This window comes from Ictidomys tridecemlineatus, chromosome Y (assembly GCF_052094955.1).
Source record: "Ictidomys tridecemlineatus isolate mIctTri1 chromosome Y, mIctTri1.hap1, whole genome shotgun sequence".
NCBI classification, from domain to species: Eukaryota; Metazoa; Chordata; class Mammalia; order Rodentia; family Sciuridae; genus Ictidomys; species Ictidomys tridecemlineatus.
Window position 1 is genome coordinate 17,717,658 of NC_135494.1, and position 14,694 is coordinate 17,732,351.

The window sequence follows — 14,694 nt, forward strand, 5'->3', positions numbered from 1 at the left end:
GCGACCAGGTGGAATCCCACCAGCCAAGCCCGCACTGACCCCCGGGCTGAGTACGGGAGTTTAGACGGGGAAGGAAGCGGTACAGTCCCATCCCCCACAGCGGACACTCCACCAAGGGAATCAGCAGTCAGCATCTTGAACAGCTGATATATCCACCCATTCTCCGACAGATCTCAACAACAAAACAGGTGTGTGGCACTCAGCCCATCCCCCATACATCGGGAACTCGCATAAATTCTCTCCTAGGCTTGCCGGGGGAGGGAGAATCAGAGTGAGCCTGCATAAAGACTAGGGGGGAACTAGAGGCACCTGACCTGCAACCCCCCCTACCCATCTGCAGCCAAAAGGAAATCTGTCTAGCTAGAGCTGGGGGTGGGGCAAACAGGAAAAATCCAAAGGACAGAGTGCCTGGGATCCCAATTGCCAACTGTGGGACCCCGGAGATCCAGGCCCACTGATTCATGCGGCCTGCCCTGCGGCTACAGAAGGCTAGCAGGAGAAACCAGGAAGCTAGAGGCAAGGCCCTCAAGACTGGGCAGCTGGAAATTGCAGGCCCGCCGGCGACAGTTCACCCACTGCCCGCATAGCTGGGCGGTAGAAGAACACCCGGCCACAGGTGACCGATCACCCGCCCGCGGCCTGTGATACTGGGCGGCTAGAGACCGCCTGCCTGCCGCGACTGGGAGCTGAAATCAAACAGAGACAGTCCAGTCACACCACCTCATCAGGACACCCAGGCAAGGAACTGGGGCCGGTCATAGCAAAGTAGTGTCGTCACTGGAGCTGGGACGTCAGATCTTTTTTCACAGTGGAATCCACGTCAGCAGGCATAGTTTAACAACACTAAGGAGAGGCATCAGAGTAAAACAGAACCAAAACAAATCTATAGAAGAGAGTAGAAACACGACAATCAAATAGAGCTGGAAAGCAACGGGGACAACATGAGAAAACAAGGGAAAAAAGGAGTACAAACAATGCAAGACAACTTAATTCTACAAGAGGACATAGAAACATCAGAAGCAGGGATAGGGAAAGAACTCAAGGCATTCCTAACTCAAATGGAAAGGAATATTAGAGAAGACATGAGACAGCAAGTCCAAGCAATAAAAATATATTTTGAAAATGAATTAAACAAACAAATTCAAATGGCAAAGAACGAGCTCTACCAGGAGATAGAGATCTTAAAAAAGAATCAAACTATAATCCTAGAATTGCAGGAAACTATAAACCAAATTAAAAACTCAAACGAGAATATTACAAATAGACTTGATCAAGTAGAAGTCAGAACATCAGATAATGAAGACAAGGTTTATCAACTTGAAAAGAGTATAGTCAACACAGAAAAGATGCTTAAATCCCATGAGCAATCTATTCAAGAGATATGGGATGTCATTAAAAAACCAAATTTGAGAGTCATCGGGATAGAAGAAGGCACAGAGATTCAAACCAAAGGAATGGACAGCATATTAAATGAAATAATTGTAGAAAACTTCCCAGAGATGAAAGATGGAATGGATTGCCAAATCCTGGAAGCCTACAGGACCCCAAACATTCAAAACTATAATAGACCAACTCCAAGACACATAATTATGAAGATAGCCAACATACAGGACAAGGAGAGAATATTAAAAGCTACCAGAGAAAAGAGACAGATTACATTCAGGGGTAAACCAATTAGGTTAACGACTGATTTCTCAGCACAGACTTTGAAAGCGAGAAGATCCTGGAACAATGTATTTCAAACGCTGAAAAATAATGGATTTCAACCAAGAATACTGTATCCAGCAAAATTGAGCTTCAGATTTGACAACGAAATTAAAATCTTTCACGATAAACAAAAGCTAAAAGAATTTGCAGCAAGAAAACCAGCACTGCAAAGCATTCTGAGCAATATACTACAAGAAGAGGAATTGAAAAATAGTGCCCAAAACTAACAACAAGAGGTATCTCAGTAAAGGAGGAGGAAAATAACCAAAAAAAGTAAAACTAGCCAAAGTAAAATAAATAAATAAAGAAGCATGAATGGAAGTACAAATCATATCTCAATTGTGACTTTAAATGTTAATGGCCTAAACTCACCAATCAAGAGACATAGGCTAGCAACCTGGATCAAAAAAAACAAATCCAACAATATGCTGCCTTCAGGAGACTCATATGATAGGAAAAGACATACACAGGCTGAAGGTAAAAGGTTGGGAAAAATCATACCACTCACATGGCCCTCGGAAGCAAGCAGGAGTGGCCATACTCATATCAAATAAAATCAACTTCAAACCTAAATTAATTAAGAAGGATAAAGAAGGACACTATATACTGTTAAAAGGGACCATCCACCAACAAGACATAACAATTATCAATTTGTATGCACCAAACAATGGAGCTGCAATCTACATAAAACAAACGCTCCTCAAGTTCAAGAGTCAAATAGACCATAACACAATAATTACGGGTGACTTCAACACACCGCTCTCGCCATTAGACAGATCCTCTAGACAAAAACTGAATAAAGAAACTATAGAACTCAACAGCACAATCAATAACCTAGACCTAACTCACATATATAGAATATACCAACCATCATCAAGTGGATACACGTTCTTCTCAGCAGCACATGGATCCTACTCAAAAATAGACCATATATTATGCCATAAGGCAAATCTTAGTAAATATAAAAGTGTGGAGATAATACCATGCACCATATCTGACCATAATGGAATGAAATTGGAAATCAATGATAAAAAAAGGAAGGAGAAATCCTACACCACATGGAAAATGAACAATATGTTATTGAATGATCAATGGGTTACAGAAGACATAAAGGAAGAGATAAAAAAATTCTTAGAGTCAAATGATAATACAGACACAACATACCGGAATCTATGGGACACAATGAAAGCAGTTTTAAGAGGAAAATTCATATCCTGGAGTTCTTTCATCAAAAAAAGAAAAAACCAACAAATAAATGAACTCACACTACACCTCAAAAACCTAGAAAAGGAAGAACAAAACAACAGCAATTGTAGTAGAAGACAAGAAATAATTAAAATTAGAGCAGAAATAAACGAAATTGAAACAAAAAAAACCATTGAAAAATTGATAAAACTAAAAGTTGGTTCTTTGAAAAAATAAATAAGATAGACAAGCCCTTAGCTATGCTAACAAAAAGAAGAAGAGAGAGAACTCAAATTACTAATATACGGGATGAAAAAGGCAATATCACAACCGACACTACAGAAATACAGAAGATAATTAGAAAGTATTTTGAAACCCTATATTCTAATAAAATAGAAGATAGCGAGGATATCGATAAATTTCTTAAGGCATATGATTTGCCCAGATTGAGACAGGAAGACACACACAATTTAAACAGACCAATAACAAAGGAAGAAATAGAAGAAGCCATCAAAAGACTACCAACCAAGAAAAGCCCTGGACCTGATGGGTATACAGCGGAGTTCTACAAAACCTTCAAAGAAGAACTAATACCAATACTTTTCAAACTATTTCAAGAAATAGAAAAAGAAGGAGCTCTTCCAAATTCATTCTATGAGGCCAACATCACCCTGATCCCAAAACCAGACAAAGACACTTCAAAGAAAGAAAACTACAGACCAATATCTCTAATGAACTTGGATGCAAAAATTCTCAATAAAATTCTGGCGATTCGAATACAAAAACATATCAGAAAACTTGTGCACCATGATCAAGTAGGATTCATCCCTGGGATGCAAGGCTGGTTCAATATACAGAAATCAATACATGCTATTTACCACATCAATAGGCTTAAAGACAAGAACCATATGATCATCTCGATAGATGCAGAAAAAGCATTTGACAAAATACAACATCCCTTTATGTTCAAAACATTAGAAAAACTAGGGATATCAGGAACTTACCTCAACATTGTAAAAGCTATATATGCTAAACCTCAGGCTAGCATCATCCTAAATGGAGAAAAACTGAAGGCATTTCCTCTAAAATCTGGAACAAGACAGGGATGTCCTTTATCACCACTTCTATTCAATTTAGTTCTCGAAGTACTAGCCAGAGCAATTAGACAGACAAAAGAAATTAAAGGCATAAAAATAGGAAAAGAAGAAATTAAATTATCGCTATTTGCAGATGACATGATAATTTACTTAACAGACCCAAAAGGATCTACAAAGAAGCTGCTAGAGTTAATAAATGAATTCAGCAAAGTGGCAGGATATAAAATCAACACGCACAAATCAAAGGCATTCCTGTATATCAGCAACAAAACCTCTGAAATGGAAATAAGGAAAACCACTCCATTCACAATATCCTCAAAGAAAATAAGATACTTGGGAATCAACCTAACAAAAGAGGTGAAAGATTTATACAATGAAAACTACAGAACCTTAAAGAGAGAGATAGAAGAAGATCTCAGAAGATGGAAAAATGTACCCTGTTCATGGATAGGCAGAACTAACATCATCAAAATGGCGATATTACCCAAAGTTCTCTACAGGTTTAATGCGATGCCAATCAGAATCCCAAAGACATTTCTTGTAGAAATAGATAAAGCAATCATGAAATTCATATGGAAAAACAAAAGACCCAGAATAGCAAAAGCAATTCTAAGCAGGAAGTGTGAATCTGGAGGTATAGCGATACCAGAGCTCAAACTGTACTACAAAGCAATAGTAACAAAAACAGCATGGTACTTGTACCAAAACAGGCAGGTGGACCAATGGTACAGAATAGAGGACACAGAGACTAATCCACAAAGTTACAACTATCTTATATTTGATAAAGGGGCTAAAAACATGCAATGGAGGAAGGATAGCATCTTCAACAAATGGTGCTGGGAAAATTGGAAATCCATATGCAACAAAATGAAATTGAATCCCTTTCTCTCGCCAGCCACAAAAGTTAACTCAAAATGGATCAAGGAGCTAGATATAAAAACAGAGACACTGCATCTGATAGAAGGAAAAGTTGGCTACGATCTACATATTGTGGGGTCGGGCTCCAAATTCCTTAATAGAACGCCCGTAGCCCAAGAGTTAATGACAAGAATAAATAAATGGGACCTACTTAAACTAAAAAGTTTTTTCTCAGCAAGAGAAACAGTAAAAGAGGTAAATAGAGAGCCTACATCCTGGGAACAAATTTTTACCCCTCACACCTCAGATAGAGCCCTAATATCCAGAATGTACAAAGAACTCAAAAAATTAAACAATAAGATAACAAATAATCCAATCAACAAATGGGCCAAGGACCTGAACAGACACTTCTCAGAGGAGGACATACAATCAATCCACAAGCACATGAGAAAATGCTCACCATCTCTAGCAATCAGAGAAATGCAAATCAAAACCACCCTAAGATACCATTTCACTCCTGTAAGATTGGCAGCCATTATGAAGTCAAACAACAATAAGTGTTGGCGAGGATGTGGGGAAAAGGGCACACTTGTTCACTGCTGGTGGGACTGCAAAATGGTGAGGCCAATTTGGAAAGCAGTATGGAGATTCCTGGGAAAGCTGGGAATGGATCCACCATTTGACTCAGCTATTGCCCTTCTTGGACTATTCCCTGAGGACCTTAAAAGAGCACACTATACGGATATGGCCACATCAATGATTATAGCAGCACAATTCACAATAGCTAGACTGTGGAACCAACCTAGATGCCCTTCAATAGATGAGTGGATAAAAAAATTGTGGCAGCTATACACAATGGAGTATTATGCAGCACTAAGAAACGACAAAATCATAGAATTTGCAGGGAAATGGATGGCATTAGAGCAGATTATGCTAAGTGAAGCTAGCCAAGCCCTAAAAAACAAATGTCAAATGTCTTCTTTGATATAAAGAGAGCCACTAAGAATAGAACAGGAAGGAAGAGCATGAGGAAAAGACTAACAGTAAACTAAGACGAATGGGGGGAGAGAAAGGAAGAGAGAAGGGAAAACATATGGAAATGGTAGGAGACCTTCAGTGATACACAAAATTATAAGAGGTTATGAGGGGCAAGGGGGTGGGGGGGGGAAAAAAGGGGAGAGAATTGAACAACAGCAGAGGAGGTAGAGAGGGAAGATGGGAGGGGAGGGGAGGGGAGGGGGGATAGTAGGGGATAGGAAAGGTAGCAGAATACAACAGTCACTAATATGCCATTATGTAAAAATGTGAGTATGTAACAGAAGTGAGTCTGTATTATGTATTTGGGGAGTTCAAAACCCAATTGAGTTGAAAGTATGAAAGATGATATGTCTTGAGCTCTGTAATGTTTTGAACAATCAATAAAAAAAAAAAAAAAAAAAAAAAAAAAAAGAAATCTTGCTCCAACTCAGAGACCTGCAGGTCTGGGAGCATCGTTTGTTGAGTGCCAACTTGAACTTTGCAATGTTTATAGCAGCACTAGGTTCAAGAGGAGACCTTGAGCATGCCTCAGAGATGTTCACCAACCACAGACAGTGAGAAAGGGTCAGAGAACAATACCAAGTGCCATGTTAACATTCTTTCATTGAACAAGTATTTATGGATGGTTTAGGATGGGCCTGGCTAGACTCCCTGCCGGAAAAGAATAAGAAATTACCTGAAAGCTGTAAGCAAGGACCAGATCACAAAAGGGTTACACATGCTATTGGAGGTGTTTGCATTTTATTTTAAAGGCATTAGGATCACATTGTTCATACTGCAACCTGTACACTCAGAATAATGAGAAATTATACCCTATTTGATTCAAATGTATGATATGTCAAGATCATTGTACTGTCATATGTAACTAATTAAAATAAATTTTAAAAAATTAAAAATTAAAAAAAAAATAAAGCCATTAGGAAAGCCAAAAAAAAAAAAAAAAGAAACTCTGCGTATGTATATCCATGTAAAAGTTTTCCTTTTTGTATTCTATCTATATCTTCTTAAGCTGTATTTTACAAATGATGCTTTGGAAATGGATTTGTACCACTATTAATAGGTTTTTATGTTTTTCTTTCAGATTAAGTCAAGGCCAAGTCGTGTTTCCTTGATCCTCACCCTGTGGAACTGTAAGATGATTCCTCTCCCAGGAATGAGCATCCAGGTGCTCAGCAGACATGTTTGCCTCTGTCTGTTTGATGGCAGTAAGGTAAGCTCACTGAGTTGAACCATCTCACACAGGATGATGGAGAAGCCCTTGTGTGGTACCACACATTAAATGTGGAGTGCGCTGTGTGTGTGAGTGTGTGGTACCGCAGTGGGTTAACCCTGGCTCTTCAGTGTGTGATGTTGGTACACACACAGTTAACCCATCTGGGCCTTAGATTTCTTCACTTATGAGAGGGACTGGTACCTGTCTTCTAGTGTTGTGTACAGTTCAGGTCTAAGTATAGAGCATTGCATTTTTGAAAATGCAATGTATATCCAGCTCCCCAGGCAAGATATGGAGCATCGCCATTTCCCGTGAGGTCTCCTGGAATCCTTTTCTTCTCAACTCTTCCCTGATTCCTAAAAGACCATTTTTTACCTAATACCAAATGATAGTCTGAATGACTTCTAAAAAAATAATGTATCTTTCATGAGATGTAGCTTAAGTGGTGCTTAGGTAGAAATTCATAGCTTTAATTGCATATACTAGAAAGAGGGAAGGTTTAAAATCAGTGATCTAAGCTGGGAACTTAAGAGACTAGAAATTGAAGAGTGAATTAAACCTAAGAATGTAGAAAAAAGGAAATAACAAAGAGTAGAAATTAATGAAATAAAAACAGATGGACAGAAGAGAAAATCAATGGAGATGAAGGTTGATTCTTTGAAGAGATTAATAAAATTGAAAGATGCCCAGAAAGACTGACTAAAAAGAGTGAAAGAAAGCTGGGCGAGGTGGCACATGCACACCTGTAATCCCAGCAGCTCTGGAGGCTGAGATAGGAGAATCGCAAGTTCAAAGCCAGCCTCAGCAACAGTGAGGTGCTAAACCATACAGTGAGACCCTGTCTCTAAAAAAAAAAAAAAAAAAAATAGGGCTGGGGATGTAGCTCAGTGGTTGAGTTCAATCCCTGGTACAAAATTAAAAAAACAAAACAAAAAACAAATTATCAATATCTCCCATTGAAATAGAAACATCATTACTGATCCTGCAGACCTGAGGACAATAAGGGATATTATAAGGAATTGTATGCCAGTAAATCTGACAACATTGATGAAATAGATAATTTTATAAAAAAACATAATTTACTGAAACTGACATAAGAAGAAATAGAAAATTTGAATTTCTGTTTTAAAGAAATTACAACTTCAATTAAAAAAATTCCTACAATGAAAAATCCAAGTCCTTATGGCTTCACTCTAGTGACTTCCCGCAAACATTTAAGGAAGAAATAATACCCATCTTATGCAAACTCTTCCAAAGAATAGGAGAAAACATTCCCTAACGTATTTCCTAAATCTAGGAAAAACATGACACCAAATGATGACATTACAAGACCAGTATCCTTCATGGATATAGAAACTAAAATCCTAAACAACATTCTCAAGTTGGATCTAGCAATTTATAGAAAGGACAGTAGGTCACGACCAGCTGGAATTTCTCCCCATGTTCAGATGTACACACCTGTGCATCCAGCATTGGACATGCGAAATTGTAATGTTATTTCATCATATTAGTAGACAAGAAAAAATCATGTGAACATCTCAATAAACAAAGAAAAAACATTGACAAATTCCAGTGCCCAATCACGAGTTTTAAGAAATCCCCTACAAACTAGGAACAGGTGGGAACTTCCTCAAATTTATAAAGAACAAGAAAAACCTAAATTTCTCTCATTGACAGTGAAATGTAGAATTTTTTTTTTTAGTCTAAGATTAAGAACAAGTCAAGGATGCTAAGAAATAAAAAGATAACTCAGTTTTTTAAATGAGCAAAAACTTGAACAGGCCCTTCAAAAAAGAAAACATGAGAAACCAATAGGCATATAAAAATATACCTAACATGTAATACATTATTAGGGGAATGTAAGAGTTACAGTGAGAGACCCACTTAGATGCTCCATACAAGAAGCCCACCTTAAATAGAAAAGGTAAGTTAAAGGGAGGAGGGTTCACTATTCAAGATATTAATGTCCGGCTGGGAATGTGGCTCTGTTGTTGAGTGCTTGCCTGGCATCTGCAAGGCCCTGGGTTCAACTCCCAGTGCATTAAAAAAAAAAAAGTCAAACAAAGTAGATACATACCCAGTCACACCATGTTAGAGCTTCAAAACACATGACCTAAAAATTGATGGAACTGAAAAAAGAAATGGGAAAAGCCACCATTATAATTGGAAACTTCACTCCTGTTCTCTTAGGAATATAGAACAAGCAGACAGAAGATGAGAAAGGATATTAGGAATTGATTAACCTATTGACAAACTAGGTAGGATCAGTATTGAGCAGCACTTCACCTCTAGACAGTAAGAAGCATGTTGTAAGTGCATGTGGAATATCCACCAGTCTACACAGGTGGACCTGGGTCAGAAAATAAACCCCAACAAGTCTAAAATAGAGTTGAGAGCCCGGTATCATATGGCCTTTGAGCACATGAGATTAAGCTAGATATCAGTAACAAAAAGATCCGTGGGCAAAGTCTTCAAATGCTTGGAAATTAACAGATTTCTAAATAATCAATGAGTCAAAGGGAAATTAGAAAATATTTTGTACTAATCACAAAGTGGAAGTGAAACAGACAGTCTGGTAGATGTCAGCTAAAGCCTAGTTAGAGGGGTTCCCAGAGTGGGTGGGAGCCGCAGAAGAGCTCCTCACAGCCTCACCCCCTGAGCTGAGGAGCCCCAGGCCTCCGTGGGATGTGCAGGCAGAGGCCCTCTGGGGAGGGGACTCCAGGGGGAGCAGGGTGGCCGCCAGTGTGGAATCCTGACAGGGAGTGTCTGGAAGGCAGGGAGTGTGAGAAGCAGTGCGCGTCTGTCCTAAAAACAGCAGAGGGCACTGAAGGAGGTGACATGATGAGATTCATGTTCTAGAAAGATCTCTGGCTCCTCTCTGAAGAATAAATAGAAAAGGTAAGTTAAAGGGAGGAGAGGGCAGCCAGAGGGGACTCAAGTGGACCACTGGGGGCAGGGCCATGGCACAGCATGGCAGGCAGAGGACAATAGGCATCATCTTGAAGAAGCAAAAATCTGGATCCAGCTTGCTTAGGATTGCCCCTGGCGCTGGCATTTGCACAACATGGGACCTTGACCTTGCTCTCAGGCTCCTCCTCTTGTACCTCCTGGGATCAATGTGAGCAAACTGGGTTATTATAAGTAAAGCATGGAGAACAACACATGGAGCATAATAAGTGCAACCAAAAGAGTGATGACGATTACAGCTTGGGTGGAGATCAGGTCGGGGGAGATGCAGGAGGCGGGAATCAACGGGATTGGTGGTGGGCTGAGTGTGGAGGGTGGAGGGAGAGCAGGTGTGGAGCGGGCAGTAGGTCTCAGACATCCACCCCTGGATAGACCATGGTCACACGCACACAGGTAGGGAGGCCTCGGGGAGGACTGCGTGTGGCGCTGCCCTGGTGGTTTTCTTCCACCTGAACTTGGAGTAAGGTTGACCACAGGGCTACTGTGCACAAAAGCACCACCGCAAACGCGCCAGGAGGTGTCAGCAGTGACCAAGAAGAGAGGACCTGCTGTACTCTCCTGTTCTCACGTGAGAACCGAAAACAAAAACTAGAATTTCACTTTAATAACAGAAAATATGGGATTCATTTTATATCCAGATCCTAGAAGTTCATTTATGAAATTAATTTTTATCAGAGTTCGAAATGGAGAAGTTTTGCATCACATTTAATAGTTAGAAAATTGCATTATTTGCTCTTTGAAGGCTTCTTTAACAAATCTAGCCTATTACAAAGGAAAGCTCTGTTGTCGAGCCTGGGCAGTGCCAATCCAGGACGCCCTCCCAGCACCCACCGTCCTCGCAGGGCAGGTGCACCCACACCTTCAGCGTCGGGGGGAGCCTCAAGCCTCTGGGTCTGCTGCCTGCTTTTCTTTTTTGTTTTATTTTCTAGGGCTGGGAGGGAGCCCGGCTTTGTTCTCTCTCCCTGTTGTCCTCTGTTCTCTTTCCTCCTTCTTGCGTGTGGCTTATTCGTTTCTTAGAACTCCATTCTGAATTATCCGTGGTGTTGAGTGGTCTCTCTGGGTGGCTTCCTGGGTGCTTGCTGTAGGTGTCATTTTATACACCCAGCTAATCACAGTGACCACAGGCAGCGTTCTGGTTGGAGAGAGGCAGAGACTGTCCCTCTCTCTAATTCTCTTTGTCCTCATTCACTCACAACTGACTTGCACATTTCCTCTACATACACTGAAACCACATCATCCAGTCTTACAATTTTTGCTTTAACCATCAACTGAGAAATTAGTAGTATTTAATCAGATCTTTACTGTTCCCATTGATCTCCTTCCTGATGTTCCAAGATTCCTTCTTTAGCTTGTCTCTTCTGTACAGAGAGTGTCCTTTAACCACCCCTTCAGGGTGACAGATTCTCTTAAACTAGCTTTATCTGAGTATCTGTCTCCCTTCCTTCCTAAAGGACCTTTCCACTAGATGTGGGACTCTGGATTGACAGTTCTTTTCGTCTACCACTTAAACACCATGGTGCCACCTCTTCCTGGCCTCTGGTTTCTGCCAAGACACCCACTGCCATCTGAGTCATTCCCCTGGCTTAACCTGGCTGTTTTTCTCTCTTGCTACCTTCAGTGTATTTTTTTTTTCCTGTTTACTTTAGAAGTGTGGTGTACCTGGCACAAATCCTTTTGGATCTCCCCTGTTTGGAATTTGCTCAGCTTCTTAAATCTGTCGGTTTCTGTCTTTGGCTGAAATTGGGGATTTTTCAGCCATTATTTCCTACAGTACCTTTTAAACTCCTCTCCTCTGGGACTCTGATGACACAAGTGTTAGATCTTCTGGTTTAGTCCTCTAGGCTTCTGAGGTTTCTACCTAAAGTGTCACTTCCTCTTCTAGTAAGCATATCTCAGATATTGAGTATTCACTTGATGTGGTTTATTACTGTCACAAGGGCACAAATGTGAATCTATTTTATAAGCTCCTTCATTGTTTTATTAATAAGTATTGGGACCATTGTTTTCACTGTTTGAAAAGTTAGATGCATACTATATTGGATGAAGAAAGAAACCCAGATCTTACAGAACTGCATGAAATAAAAATGGAAGCCCCTCTTCTCCCTCTGCCCTGACCAATATAGCCACTGGTAATTATCTGGGACTAAGAGGGTGATGTTTCAAAGAACTTCCTACAGCCTGATCTGAAATCGGAAAATCTTTCAGGTCCTGAGCAACATTCACACTGTGAGGGCCACGTGGCAACCCAAAAAGCCCAAAAACCTGGACCTTTTCTCCCCAGGTAAGAAATGTGCTGAGTAGCAGAACAGGAAACACCCTGCTTTCCTCCTAGGTGACCAGCAGTTAAGACCTAAGACGAGGCTGTGGAAGCATCACATTCAGCACAGAGCACATGGAGCCACATGTGAACCCTTAGATTCTTTACTGTTCTAGGAGGACTTTGATTAAAGTTATTTGTGTTTCTGACTCACCAAGGTTATAATTCCAATGAATCATCCTATTCATTGGATTTCAATTTTAGGAAATGCCCATTTGATGAAAAATGCAGACAAGAAGATAAAATTTAGGAAGTGAAGTGTTTTTCAGAAATGGAGTCTTACAACTGCACTAATGACAGTTGTGTTTTCCTCTGATGAAATGAAAGGTGCCGCCTAGGGAACCAGTACACTCCAGACTGTCAGAACTGGGATGAGGTTAAGGTTTCTACCACTGAGTCAGTCTCGCAGGGATGGATGCTAGTGAATCCAAGATGTCTCTCTGTTCTTTTAATAATACAAATTGTCTGTAGTTCACCTACTTCCACCCCCAGGTTTCATTACTTGAGTGTTTACTTCCCTCCCTCAACTAACTCCCTTTGTTACTGCACCCTAATTACCCTTCTCCTAATAAAGATCTTAACACAAATGGGGGTTCCTTGAGAGGGCACTGGCTGTGAGTGAGGCCCGCAGCTTGCTGGGTGCCACAGGCATCCTTGCTTGACTACAGCACAATGCCTGAAAGTGAGCGTGGCCTCCTGACCTCCTGACCTCCCTGCCTCCAGGGAGACACACCACATATCTTTGGGTCTGTCATTTCACAGTTCTGTGATGCACAGCTGTGTGTCATGCTTTCTCAGGATATAAAGGTGAGCTTTGGGAGGAATAACAAAGTGCTTGTCACCTTCCTGAATGAACTGAGGTATCCTTTACGTGCCCACATTCTTCCTAGTGCATGAGGGTTTACTTGTATGTCAGTGGGGAAGAAACACAGCTGCAAATAATAAGAATGCTCTCTACTTAGGATGCTCTAGCCACGCACAGGCCCTTGGGTCCCTGGTTTATTCAATCCTTAGAGTGGCCCTGTGGGGCGGGCGCTATGGATTACTCTGATCAGGCAGGCTGTGAGGATATGGGTCTCCAAGCGCTTTGGGAAACACAGAGGAGAGGGAAGTTAATTCTAGCCCTTGAGCCTCAGGAGGTTTTGTAAAAGAAAACTAGACCTCAAAGACGGGGTAGGGTTTTATAGGCAAGAAGGGGGGGATGGATGCTGTGTAGGGAGAGGGGTGGGAGGAGCCCAAGGGGAGGGGGCCTGTTCCAGGCAGGCATCAGGAAAGCCCAGCAGACATGTGTGCCCAGCCACTCAATTCTGTTTAAAATGAACAGCGATTGGCATAAAAACCTTACAGCATATGCCAAGTGGGCCTTGAGCACCTTGGGGTGGTTTGCTGCACAGGTTGTATGTTAGCCCTGCTCGGAGAAAAGTAAGTGAAGAGAAAGGTGTTTCCCTCAACAAGGGAGCTGAGTGTGTTTACCAAGTCAGTGGTGTGGATGGGTCAGTCCGTCTGCTCTTAACTTTCCTTAAGAGACCTTTGTGGTAATGCAGAGGCACAAGCCTTGTGCCTTGGACGGGGCAGAACGCCCCTTCCCACTGTGCACTGTGGTCAGTAACCCATGTTTCTTTATCGTTCCAGGTCACTGGCTTCTTGCCATGCTTGCTCCATGGCGACTGTTTTATCAGGTCCAATTCTTCATCTCCAGACCTGGGAATATTATTTGAACTTGGAATTTCTTCGCAATGTATGTCAGACGCAAGATAAATGTCACTTTATAATATACCAGTTAAAAGGGAATTGGCAGGCTGGGTGCCATGGTTCAGGCCTGTGATTTCAGCGACTCAGGAGGCTGAGCAGGAAGATGGCACGTTCAAAGCCAGCCTCAGCAACTTTGAGAGGACCTAAGCAACTTAGTGAGACCCTGTCTCTAAATAAAAAATTCAAAGGGATGGGGATGTGGCTCAGTGGTGAAGCACCCCTGGGATCAGTTCCCCCCCCCCAAAAAAAAAGGAGTGCTGGAGTGTGTGTGTCTGTGAGTGAAGTCCTGGAGGGTTTCCCTAGGTGGGATTTTCATCTCTGGTGGAGCGAGCTGGCAGTGCTCATGATTCTTATGCAGTGCTGCTTTCTCAGTGGCATTTAAGATGAACAGGACCTGCTTACATGTGTAGCACCAGTGAACGCCAGAGCTCCTAAAGAATGGAAATTCAGAACAGAAGGGGTTTTCAGAAAGTGATCAGAAGCACCGTGGCACTTCAACCCCAGGACCCAGTGCACCTGGCCCTGCAGTCAGCAATTCTTATTGAGAGACCTGGCCAAGT

The 14,694-nt window shown here is 41.4% G+C and overlaps 1 protein-coding gene across 2 annotated transcripts in view; it reads left to right on the forward strand.

Annotated features, from left to right (window-relative positions):
- Positions 1–69: 69 nt before the first annotated feature.
- Positions 70–14,694, forward strand: part of LOC144372066 (nephrocystin-1-like) — a 31,296-nt gene continuing 16,671 nt past the window's right edge. Inside the window, exons 1-3 of one of the 2 annotated variants that reach the window (XM_078035485.1) lie at positions 70–188; positions 6,967–7,095; positions 14,015–14,120. In XM_078035485.1, coding sequence (XP_077891611.1) covers positions 7,064–7,095; positions 14,015–14,120 — 138 coding nt within the window. In that variant the 5' untranslated portion in view covers positions 70–188; positions 6,967–7,063. Of the gene's footprint in view, positions 189–6,966; positions 7,096–14,014; positions 14,121–14,694 lie in introns of those variants that run through there. The other variant, XM_078035486.1, reaches the window with a different exon arrangement.